At 41.2% G+C, this 12,530-nt stretch overlaps 1 protein-coding gene across 3 annotated transcripts in view; it reads left to right on the forward strand.

Moving 5' to 3' along the window:
- crlf3 (cytokine receptor-like factor 3) overlaps positions 1-12,530 on the forward strand; it is a 120,290-nt gene that overhangs the window by 41,613 nt on the left and 66,147 nt on the right. For 2 of the 3 annotated variants that reach the window (XM_034190783.1, XM_034190785.1), the window contains exon 2: positions 8,117-8,244. In XM_034190783.1, the coding sequence (XP_034046674.1) occupies positions 8,128-8,244 (117 nt within the window). In that variant the 5' untranslated portion in view covers positions 8,117-8,127. Of the gene's footprint in view, positions 1-7,991; positions 8,003-8,116; positions 8,245-12,530 lie in introns of those variants that run through there. The other variant, XM_034190784.1, reaches the window with a different exon arrangement.

Below are 12,530 nucleotides of genomic sequence, written 5' to 3' on the forward strand. Positions count from 1 at the left end.
ACAACAGAGTCATAGAAGGTGTTAAGCAGAGGCCTGCTCACTCCAAAGGATCTCAGTCTCCTCAGGAGGTGGAGGCGACTCTGGCCTTTTTTGTACAGGGCGTCAGTGTTGTGAGTCCAGTCCAGTTTGCTGTTTAGGTGAACACCCAGGTATTTGAAACTGTCCACAGTCTCTATGTCCTCCCCCTGGATGTTCACCGGTGGGTGAGGTGGTGATTTCATCCTGACGTCGATCACCATCTCCTTCGTCTTACTGGTGTTGAGACACAAGTGGTTGCGTTCACACCAGTCCATGAAGTCTGTGATGACCGACCGGTACTGCAGCTCGTTCCCCTCAGACACATGACCAAAGTCATCATAAAACTGTAAAATGTTATCATTAAATATTTGTATCGGTACTTGGTATCAATGAGTACCAAAATGTATGTACTCGTACTTGTACTCAGTCTGGAAATAAGTGGTATCGGTGCACCCCTGTCACAAACACATCACATGACATTTGTCTGCTACAACCAAAAACGGAGGAAGCTCTCCTTTTAGCGGAATACGAGTGACATAGGGGTGCTCTTGAGTGTTCCATTAAATGGTTTTACATGATAATCACCATTTTCTGAGGTAAGACACTGAATTTTTTTTAGAATAAAATAAGATTAGCCTCCTCTGCTCTAGTATAAAAACTGTAGTCAGGTAATGCCACATTTTAGCCCACTAAGCGCTTTGTGCAATGACTTAACGTAAAAAAAAATTAATCAACTCAGTGAGTTTATTCGACTAAACAAGATTAGACTGCCTTATGAAACTGGGCCTGTGTAGTTTTGAATGCTATGTGCTTTGTAATAATGAAATGCAATGTTTTTGAAATTTCTTTAGGAAGCACCTTTTTGCAGTATTTGTTTGTTTCTTTTCCCAAAAGTGCATGTTTCCGTTATGCACATTTTCAATTTTGTCCTTCAAAATGTGCAGTTTGGAAGGTAATGAAACTTGTCTACAGAGATCACAGAGAACAATGTGTGAGTGAGCCAGCAGCCACGGCTGTAGACTCAGTAAATATAGAGCAGCCATCAGTGTTCAGCAGGTGGCAGGCAGGTTTATGGGCTATTGCATCAACAAGGAAATGTTGCTATTATGATTTGTGTATCAAAGTTGACCAGATTTCTATCAGATTGTGTTAATTATATGCCTTCTTTAGTTGGAGGCACACAGGATGCCAGCATTCTTTTTCCCCTCCAGTTGTCTGTTAACAAACAGGAGGGGACGGACTCATTCATTTATCCAGAGCCTATGAATAAGGTGCAGCATTCGATCAGTGTTTGGTATCATCTTGTACCATAATATCAAAAGGGCAAAAACAAGGCACACTCATGTGCAGTATTTTGTATCGTAGTGTTCAGTTGGCTTGAGTACTTTGGCAGATAAATAAAGAAAAAACAATCAGTAAAGATATGATACTTGTTTTCTTATACTGTTGTTAACATGTATATTAAATTTGGGGGTCCTTGCAGAGTCTTGGTGAAGTCAGATCATAGCTGACTCTATTTCCTGCTGGCCATAACTGCTATATAGATTTATACTCCATTTCTGCATGCATCAGATGTGAATTGTGTATCATATATCCTATCACCTTTCTGTCTCATTAAATGCTCCCGCATATCCACCTTATACCGAGCCCCCATGAGGCTTTGCGTGAATTATGGGCGAGACTTCCAGTAAGAACCAGGACCGGCGTTTGTTTACATGTTAACTGTTCATGCTAATCCACTTTCTACGAGGGTTAGAGATGTAAACAGCTGTTGCAGTTCAAACGAGACAACATTACAATCCCACTGTCTACAAATATAGAGAGGTGGGAGGACAACATGAAGAAGTGACCCAATGGCCCGGTCACACAGCATACGATGATTCCTGAACGAAAGGAAAAAGTAAGAAAGCCACAGTTCGTTGAGAAAAGGTGGACGAACAAGCTTTATCAACGAACAGCCTGTGAACCAAGAGCACAAAAGGGATGAAAGATGAACAAAACTAAACCAAAGCTAAAGTTGATCTGGATGCTTTAATCAAAATGCGCCTGGAGCCACAGCTGGAGCAGTGTGTGTCTGCATCTCTGAGTTCCAGGACTCGGCGCTGGGATGGAGCTCATAGCGCCTGAGTTCTGGAGAAACTGCAAACAGAAGCTGTGGAGATCTGTGTGCACGTCGGTGGACCACCTGCTCTGGTTCCTCATCCAGAACAAAACAGGGATCATCTCCTTCATCATCAGAACCCACTCTGTCTGGTTCAGACTGATGACATGCTGCGCGCTACATCTTGCTCCAATTAAAAAAAAAAAAAAATTACAAAAAAACCCTCTGGTGTGCTGCGGTCACTGTTGTATCACTGTATTACATTAGTAAGCCACATATGTTGATTTATAACAGAAAACTGTCAAAAGGGGGAATAAATAGAAGTGTAAAGTTGATTGAATATATCAGAGCAGTAAATTGATCAGTCCGTGTGCACATGCATTGACTCCCCAGGGTTCTCCCCAGAAATTTTTAGTATAGCGGTGCTGTTGGGAACTATCACCGCGTACAACGCTTCCACTCTGTGTCCACTTCGACCTTGTGTTCTGAAGCCCAAAGACAAAAATGAGTCTTTTAGTACTGTTTCTGGTTTGATTCTGTGCTGAATTGTTGATTAGTTAAATGTATCTAAAATGTTTGTGTTTTGTTTACACACTGTATGTAACAAATGTGCAGTAAACTTTTTTGAAAGAAAAAATAATGTATAGAAAGACTATTTCAAATGTGGGATATTCCAGACTTTTTTCCCACTTTTCCCCTGCATAGTGTTCAGTTTGAAAAGTTTGAATTCCCAAGTCACAGTATCACCGGGCTGGGGTCATTCACTTCAGAGTGTGAAAATCTCACCTTGTCCTTGTGATTCAGATTTTGACACTTCTCTATATTGTCAAAAAATAAAATAAAAATAGAAAAACAAAAGGTCCAGCTTTCCTCCCCGTGTCAGCAGGTGCATTTCTGGATAACGTCTTCTTACTCTGCATTTTACTCTGCATCTGTTGGCATTTCTCAGCGTGTGATGCACATTTTAGGAAAAGCAGAAACATCAGGCTGACACAGTGAAGAAATGAGCACTGCTTCGTCCGATAACGAAGCTTTTGAGTTTTCCTTCGAAAGTAAAGGTTCAGATTTACAGAGGCTGTACAGAGAGACAGGAGGCGACACACTTCACCCCAAATCTCTTAATATTTTCAGAGTCTGTCGGAATTCGGATTCTAACGTGGTGACGCTGCCGTTTGTGTCGCTGGACACTATTTTAGTCCCGCCGTGAGGGTGCACGCGGAGTGTCTTCATGACACTGCTTTGTACAGGCTGGACACGCAGATGGATTTTTTTTACATTGGGGAAAAAGAATAGGTTATTTTCAGGAGATAATGGACTTTTTATCTGACAGTGAGAGAACTTTGTGAGGAGCTCCACAACACCAGCTGGCTGATCTGTGCATGAGGACTCCTTTGGTGGAGCGGACTTTAGAAGTCACAAGTGGATGACTGTTCAGGGTTTTTTCTTCTTCTTCTTCTCAGTGGAGCTGGTAGGCTTTATTTTTATTTTACTTTTGAGTGTCTGTCTTGACGTGAGACTGTTCTGTAATGGAGCAGCGTGCACCGCACTCGTGCAATGTGCACGCGCACTAAATTTTTGCACAGGGGAAAGCGGATGCTTTTACCGTGACTGCATCAAAATGAACAGTTATAACTAAAAAACAAGTCATCATAACACATCACACTTATATAAACTTTGTAATTAATCTGTGGTTCTGTTTTTAACATTGGCAGTATTCAAGTGCGCTGTTTCCTGTTGGAAACGCTGTCGGAAATGTTCTGATTTCAGTGCGACATGTCCTTTAAAACATAGAAGAATGGAAATAATGCACGCAGCTATCCAGCACCAAAATCTCAAAGTGTGTCTCGGTACCTGAATAATTTCGAATTCCGTTCTGCAGTTTTCTTCATAAAGCCTCCTTTTTCACTGTCACAGAAGCTGCAATATCATTCTCTGCCTCTGATCGATCCCGCAACAGAAAGCGTTGCTCGAGTCGGCTGTACACCTGCCTCCGTGACACTCGGCGCCGGCGTGCGTCCTCCCCAGACGGCCTGGTGATTACCGTGCTCCCCACCAAGACGAAACAAAAAATGCAGAGATCTGGCTTGGTGTAAGGCTTGTTTTGTCATGGTTTGTGTCATCTGGATGTAAACAGGATAAAATAAAGAAGTTTATATGAAATTTCCTGCAAAAGCGGGTTTGCTTGCCGTTAGATTCCCACCAAGTCTCCCGCTAAAACATCATGAGATGACACTACACTGTAGCGGCGCTAGATGACGGCGTGGCGCCGTTGTTCCATTGTCTGGGAGAACCCTGCTCCCCGTGCGGTTATTTCCACCAGCTGATCACTGATCCACAGCGTGAATTCTGCCTTCCAGAACAGCTCTTTATATAATCATTTGAATCATCTACCTGTTGCCACATGTACATAAGGGTTGGATTGTCATTCCTACACTCATATTGTTATATTTAATAAAAAATAATAAGTGCACACAGGAGCTGCTACTGCCGCGGCATTCAAGTACCGTCAGAAATTACACAACTTTTTTGTTGTTTCAAATTCAGCAGTTGCTTGTGGCAGAATAATTAATTGTGTCCACACAAAAGATTAATTCTGGCCTATATAAGGTGCCTGAGCCCATTGAAGCTAACCCCCCACCCAGATAAACAACAAATCCAAGCAAACAGGCTGAGTTTGCCCTGTAATTTCCGCTGGTACATGAACGCAACAGCTGCAGTGCTCAGAAATGGCTTCTGTACTGTGTGAAAACATTCAGCTGGTCGAACGAAGTCAAACTAAACGCTGCCATTACAAAAACTAAGCAAACGATTAAAAAAAAAAAATCAAGAATGAGAGTAAAATGAAATATGGATGAATTGAGGTTGTCGTGGCATTCGTTCAAAATTTTCAACAGTTTAAAGACTCTGATGAAGTGCCAGCTGCAGGAACGAAGCTGAGCATCCCATGTTTTTAAGGCCTTGTCTACACTGAAACTGAACTTCTGCAATACCATCTTTTTCTTTGTCATTTTCAAAAAGTGTTCCATTCAATAAATGTCTCCGTTCTCACAGATCCAGTGAAACTGTGTGAAAATGCTGTAGTACATATGCCAGGCCTGTATGTTGCGCAGTACCGCTTCTACAAAAAATGGAAAAGACGACGTGGGGCTAATGTAGCAATGGAAGCTAACACTTTAGAAGCCGCCTCACGAATTAAATAGTCTTTTAATCTGACCTGTTGCCAGAATTCATCATCACAGATGAAAACTGTTGTGTACATGACACCTTTGTTTTGGAAGATAACGTCTGGAAATGCGTTAACTTGTGACGGAAATTACTTGTTAAAGGATTTTTTTTTAAGCATTTTTAAAGAAGTCCCTCGGTGTCTGTCTGCTCTGGGTGAGTTTCTCAGCCTGAGCTGGAGACGCCAGCAGTTTGTCCCACCAACAAAAAGAAAAAAAATTAATATGCTAAATTAGACTGTTACATGACACTGTTAACAACATGTTACAGAGGCAGGACGATGACATCATCCTTTCAGTTTTCCACAGTAAGACACTTCTGGCATTTTCAGATTTATGTGCTTAGATTAATATTATAAAAGAAAATAAACATTCATCAACAGAACTGATTGTTTTACACAAAATGAGTGTAACGTGACATTCAATGACATCACATTCAACAGTGTCATAATAAGTTTATGTTATAAGTTTTATTTATAATGTACCTTTCATAAATAAAAAATCTCAAAGTGCTACAGGGAAAAAAATAAAACCGAGAAACAAGAGAATAAAAACATAAAATCTTAAGATAAAACAGTCACTGGTATGTAATAAAATCAAAATAGAATAAAATGACGAAGATGCAACAGATTAAAATTAGAGACCTGTGAAAGGCCTGTCTAGAGGCTTTTTTTTTTAAGCTTCCAGAGTTTGTGGAAGCCCTCAGATGGTCAGGGAGGGAGTTCCAAATATGAGGGGCAGCTGAACAGAAGACCCTGTTTCCCATGGTGTGAAGTTTGGTGCCAGTGGGATGGAGAAGATTAGTGTTGTATGAACAGAGGAAATGGGAGGATGTATGTGGAGTGAGGAGGTTGTTGAGGTATGTGGGGGCATTGCCATGGATGCATTGGTGGGTGATGAGAGCAATCATAAAATGGATTCTGTAGGTGATGGGGAGCCAGTGAAGGTTATGGAGTATAGGTGTAATGTGCTCCTGTTTACATACTCTCATCAGAATTCTAGCTGAAATGTTTTGAATGTATTGGAGCCTTTGAAAGTTTTTTTTTTTTTTTTTTTCCTTTTTTCCAGAGATCCCAAAGAGCAGGGAGTTACAGTAGTCAAGCCTAGAGGAGACAAAGGCATGGAAGAGTTTTTCAGCATCAATGATAACGTCGTACTGCAGTGAGTGTAGTTTCAATTGGAATTGCCCCTCAAAGAACACGGCCTCTGGACAGGAACCAACTCATTGATGCTTTTGCTCTTAATCACAACAACAGGTGCATTGTGCTGTTATGAAGACATCAATGGTAGGGGAAAAATTTTCTCTCTGCCTGCTGTTGGCATTTTTTTTCTCCTGAGGCTATAGGCTACACGTGGAGGTCTGTGAATATGTGTATTGAACAGTAACCTAGGTTTGTGTGTGTGATTTTGGTGGTTTGTATGTCATTAATGACTGTCGCAGATCAGAATGTGGCTATGTGTACGCATGCCCGTGAATGTGGCAGAGGTGTAGCAGAGAGCCGTCATGACACATGAGCCTATAGCACCCTCATAAAAATGCCAAGCTCCCCCATAGCACCTGCAGAAAAAAATCTCTGGAGCTGCCACTGCAACAAAAGTCCAGATTTCTTGTTTCATTTGGGCTTCGTTGCCCTTCATTAAGTATTGTGTGACCGGGCCATAAGATAACATAACGGTAGCATTTTTAGCTGCTTTCTTAGCTCTCGCACCGGATGGGAGGCAATGAACAATCTGAAAAGCTCTGAGGCTTGTCAAGACCTGCACAGTAATAAGGTCAGTCCTGTTCTGTTAAGAGTTCTTGGGGCACAACGTATTTACCTTAAGGGAGATGTAGAGGCCAGCAGAAGCCTTACTGTCCCTGATTACTGAGCCTGGGTTTGAGTTTCAGCATCAGGTGAAACACAAACAGCAGAGTGTTGATGCTGCGCAGGTCAAGGCAGATCTCAGTTTTCTTTCTTGGCCTGCCACTTCAGGCCTTAACGAGTACTGTGCCTGTTGTCTTCCATTTCCTCTCTATGTTCCTCACAGTGGAAAGTGACAGCTGAAATCTCTGAGATAGCTTTTTATCCTTCCCCTAAACCATGATGTTGAACAATCTTTGTTTTCAGGTCCTTTGAGAGTTGTTTAGAGGCTCCCATGTTTCCACTCATTAGAAGAGATGCAAAGAGGGGAAACACTTGCAAATGGCCACCTTAAATACCCTTTCTCATGATTGGATTCATCTGTGTAAGGAGGTCAAGGGTCAATGAGCTTACCAAACCAATTTTGTCTTCCTATAATTAGTGCTAAATGTATTAAAATCAGTAAAATAACAAGGGTGCCCAAATTTATGCACCTGCCTAATTGTGTTTAAATAGTTATTGCACACTTTCTGTAAATACTAGAAACTTAATTTCACTTCTCAAATATCAGAGTGTTCGTCTGTTATATGAAATATTTAACTGAAATTACTGATCCAAACAACCACTGATTTATAAAGGAAAATCATGGAAATCATCGGGGTGCCCAAACTTTTACATACCACTGTAGCTGGACACCTGATGAATGGATCACATTTAAGCTCTAGTCTACCTTTTTCCTTCTGGCAACCTATTGTTGAAACTTCACACCTTATTTTAGGAAAATCTTTCTTTTATGAACTAATTTGGATGTATTTAGACAGGTTGTCTCAGGAGCAAAAAAACAACAAAAAACTACTTTGCTAGTGCTTTTATACAAAAACATACAACACCATTAAGCAGACTAATTCTGTGGCCACCTCTTTTGTGTGTGTCAGGAGGCAGGAAGATGTCTGTGGAGGTGGACATGCTGCTGCAGGAGGCAAAGGAAAGTATCGAGGCAGCTCAGAACTACCGTTGTGAACTTCAGCAGCGCCTACATGGTCTCAGCCAGGCACGCAAACAGGTAATGATGCTTTGCTCATGCTTCCTTACATGAATGGTTGTCATTTGTTTCATTAATATTATATTTAAAATAAATTCTGTACAAAGTTTTGACTGGGACTGTATTTATTGTAGTTCACAACTTGCAGTTACTGTTTTGAAGTAACGAGTCTTGTTACTCAAGTTCCAAGTTACGTTTCAAGTCGTCGCTGCTTGTGACATTATATGATTTAAATCAAAGTTATGTGAATTATGAGTTAATACAAATGATGATTTGATTTTTGTTGAGGCGGCTGGGGTGGAGAAATGAAGCAGAAATGAGCTTTATGCTTCATTCTGTTTCATGAAGGTATGTTCCAAGATGATCTGGGTTAGTGTTGCAGCTCCTTTCCAAAGTAGTACTGTATGGTCCCAGACATGATTAGTTCCCCTTTTCAATACATATTTTTGAAATATATATATATATATATTTTTAAGACTAAAACATTATTTCTTAAAAAAAAAAATTAAAAAAAATGTTTTGATTTGAAAATAATGCAACGTGGCTCAACAATGGCCATGTGGCACATTTCTCTATGTATGTAGGTGCCTCACTGTTGAGGACCACAGTGGCTGGAGAAGCCTAAGGGGATACACACCCTTCACCAAGCTGCCATGGATGATTACTTTCAAGAGGTGGAAATCGATTGGTTGTCTGCCTGGGTGGTTGATCTCCGTGGTATGGTAAATGTAGTGACATGCGACACAAACGCATGTTCCCGGACTTGACATGGTTGATAAGAACCTGTTTTATACATTTTGTTTTAACTGTAGAGGATGCAGTTGAAGTTTTGCACACTATTACCTGCTTAGTGCCCAAGTAAATCTGGTCAAATTTCTGGCTAATCTGGCTGGAGGACTTGCAGTCTTGTACACAACAATAGCCCCACCTTGAAATTTGCTGAGGATTGCATTGGAGTCTCCAGTGGTCATGACAGGAGGTGTTTCATATATGAGTGCATACAAAATATCCAGAGAATCTGAGAAATTGGTTGCTTTGAGAGTGGAGAGGGAGGGGTTTGTTGAAGGAATCTGATTAGGTAATTCACAGTCTGTTGGTCTAGTGACCCTCGACCTACCTATAGAGGAATTAAAACACTTTTTTTCCTCCAAACAAATACCTCATCCCCCTGCAGTTATGGTGGAAGACTGTTCAGTCCTAACATGGCTGTGCTGAACTGTTACGTTTGATCGGTTACTTTGAGCGGCTGTATGAGGCTGATCCTTCTGCTAGGATGGTAGACATCTCCAGTGCCATAGTTCTTGTGGCTGATACTTGAGGCAACTGTGAGTCACCAAATTGTAAATTTGCAGTGAAAGTTGCAGAGATTGGTGGCTTTGGAGCTGAGCTCCTCCAGATAGATGGAGATGCTGTTTTTTCTAGCATTGCAAACAATCTGTGTTTCAATCTGGAAGACAGGTACCATCCCTACAGATTTGAAGAAAGGACTTCTTGTTCAAATCTGGAAAGGAAAGGGTGATAGGAACGGTCTGATTTCACACCCAAGAAGTTAATCAACAGCTACTCAGCATTTTCTACCTCTGTGAGTGTTCATAGAATACAAGCGTGAATATCGACAGTGCTTCTCTGCTGCCTATGTTGATTTTTTCCAGTGGTCTATTCAGTTGTGGAAACCGGTGACTTACAGTGCATCCAGAAAGTATTCACAGTACTTCACTTTTTCAACATTTTATGTTACAGCCTTATTCCAAAATGGATAAAAAAAAAATTTCTCTCAAAATTCTACACATGATACCCCATAATAACAATGTGGAAAAAGGTTTTTTTTTTTGCTAATTTATTAAAAATAAAAAATAACAAATCACATGTACATAAGTATTCACAGTCTTTGCCATGAAGCTCAAAATTGACCTCAGGTGCATCCTGTTTCCACTGATCATCCTTGAGATGTTTCTACAGCTTAGTTGGAGCCCACCTGTGGTAAATTCAGTTGATTGGACATGATTTGTAAAGACACACACCTGTCTACATATAAGGTCCCACAGTTGACAGTGCACATCAGAGCACAAACCAAGCATGAAGTCAAAGAAATTGTCTATAGACATCTGAGACAGGATTGTCTCGCACAAATCTGGGGAAGGGTACAGAAACATTTCTGCAGCTTTGAAGGTCCCAATGAGCACAGTGGCCTCCGTCATCCGTAAATGGAAGAAGTTCAGATCCGCCAGGACTCTTCCTAACTGGCCGCCTGTCAAAATGAAACAATCGGGGGACAAGGGCTTAGTCAGCGAGGTGACCAAGAACCCGATGGTCACTCTGTCAGAGCTCCAGCATTCCTCTGTGGAAAGAGAGGAAACTTCCAGAAGGACAACCATCTCTGCAGCAATCCACCAATCAGGCCTGTATGGTAGAGTGGCCAGACGGAAGTCACTCCTTAGTAAAAGGCACATGGCAGCCCACCTGGAGTTTGACAAAAGGCACCTGAAGGACTCTCAGACCGTGAGAAACAAAATTCTCTGGTCTGACAAGACAATGATTGAACTCTTTGGTGTGAATGCCAGGTGTCATATTTGGAGTTAACCAGGCACCATCTCTACAGGTGGTGGTGGCAACATCATGCTGTGGGGATGTTTTTCAGCAGCAGGAACTGGGAAAGATGAATGCAGCAATGTACAGAGACATCCTGGATGAAAACCTGCTCAAGAGCGCTGTTGACCTCAGACTGGGGCGATGGTTCATTTTTCAGCAGGACAATGACCTTAAGTACACAGGCAAGATATCAAAGGAGCGGCTTCAGGACAACTGTGTGAATGTCCTTGAGTGGTCCAGCCAGAGCCCAGACCTGAATCTGATTGAACATCTCTGGAGAAATCTGAAAATGTCTGTGCACCGACGCTCCCCATCCAACATGACGGAGCTTGAGAGGTGCTACAAAGAGGAATGGACAAAACTGCCCAAAGATAGGTGCACCAAGCTTGTGGCATCATATTCAAGAAGACTTGAGGTTGTAATTTCTGTCAAAGGTGCATCAACAAAGTATTGAGCAATAGATTGCCTTACAGTATAAAGCGTCTTGGGGTGACTGTTTGTTGTGATTTGGCGGTATATAAATAAAATTGATTTGATTTGATTTGGATGTGAATACTTTGGCCCCATTTAAAAAAAAAAAGTTTGTTATACCTGCCTGCATGCCGACATTGGCCTGCATCAATTTCTTTGTTTGTCTTTTTATTATTATTTTGGTGAATTTTTATTGACGGCGGTACAGCTGGTGCAAGAACCGGCATATCCACTAGGTGGCGAGTGGGCTTTGGCCGAACACGGCCAAAGTTTACTGAACCGGTCCCGGAATTTACTGCTTGTCATTATTGACAACCCCAGACGCGAGAACGATGCCATTTATCGTGATACAGATTGCTATCAAAGCCAAGAAGCTGGCAACCATGAGCAATATTTACAGCAGGTATGCTGGACAACGGCAGTAGCTTGAATGCTAAGTACAACGGTTACTAGGTGAGTTTTTCCTCCTTTGCTTCTTCTTCTATGGCGACTCTTTAGTGCCGAAAAGCACTCGTGCTCCGTAGTTCCGGCTGCTTGGAGGATACTTATGGCATTATTACATATTTTTGTGGATTTTGATCAAATACTATGGCAGAGCTGTGAGGCTGGTTTTGTCATAGTTCTAATGTGAAACTTCCCTTAAAGGAGAAGTTTTATTTCCCAGCCTCAAAATTGTACTGTATTGTTTGTTCTCTGTTTCTAAGAAAAGAAAAGAAAAAAAAAATCCACCTGCCCTCATCACTTTTTTTTCTGATGTTAAGGATGATAAACGGTTTTGTTTTGTTTTTTAATGGAGCCTTATGTACATGTGATTTCTTGGGAGTTTTTTTAAATTTTTTTATAAATTTTCAAAAATTAAAAAAAAAATAAAAATTTTTGCGTTGTCATTATGGGTTGTTGTGAGTAGAATTTTGAGGGGAAAATGAATTTACTCCATTTTGGAGTAAGGCTGTAACATAAAAAATGTGGAAAAGGTGAAGTGCTGTGAATACTTTCTGGATGGACCGTAGGACCTTTGTTGGCAAGGAAATGTTTACTGACCTTGACTTTGACAATGTAGTGATCTTTGCAGAATCTGTGAATACCCTAATTGCAGAACTTAAGAAGCTGAGTAAGGAATCAGAGTGCCTGAGTTTGTGATGGTCCTGGATGAAGGCAAAGATTCAGGCTTTTTGTGTCTTCCTGAACTCTGGCATTACCTTTCATTGCTGTGCTGATGATACTCAATTATGCAAGCCGATAACTAC

This window comes from Thalassophryne amazonica, chromosome 16 (genome assembly GCF_902500255.1).
Source record: "Thalassophryne amazonica chromosome 16, fThaAma1.1, whole genome shotgun sequence".
In the NCBI taxonomy this organism is placed as follows: Eukaryota; Metazoa; Chordata; class Actinopteri; order Batrachoidiformes; family Batrachoididae; genus Thalassophryne; species Thalassophryne amazonica.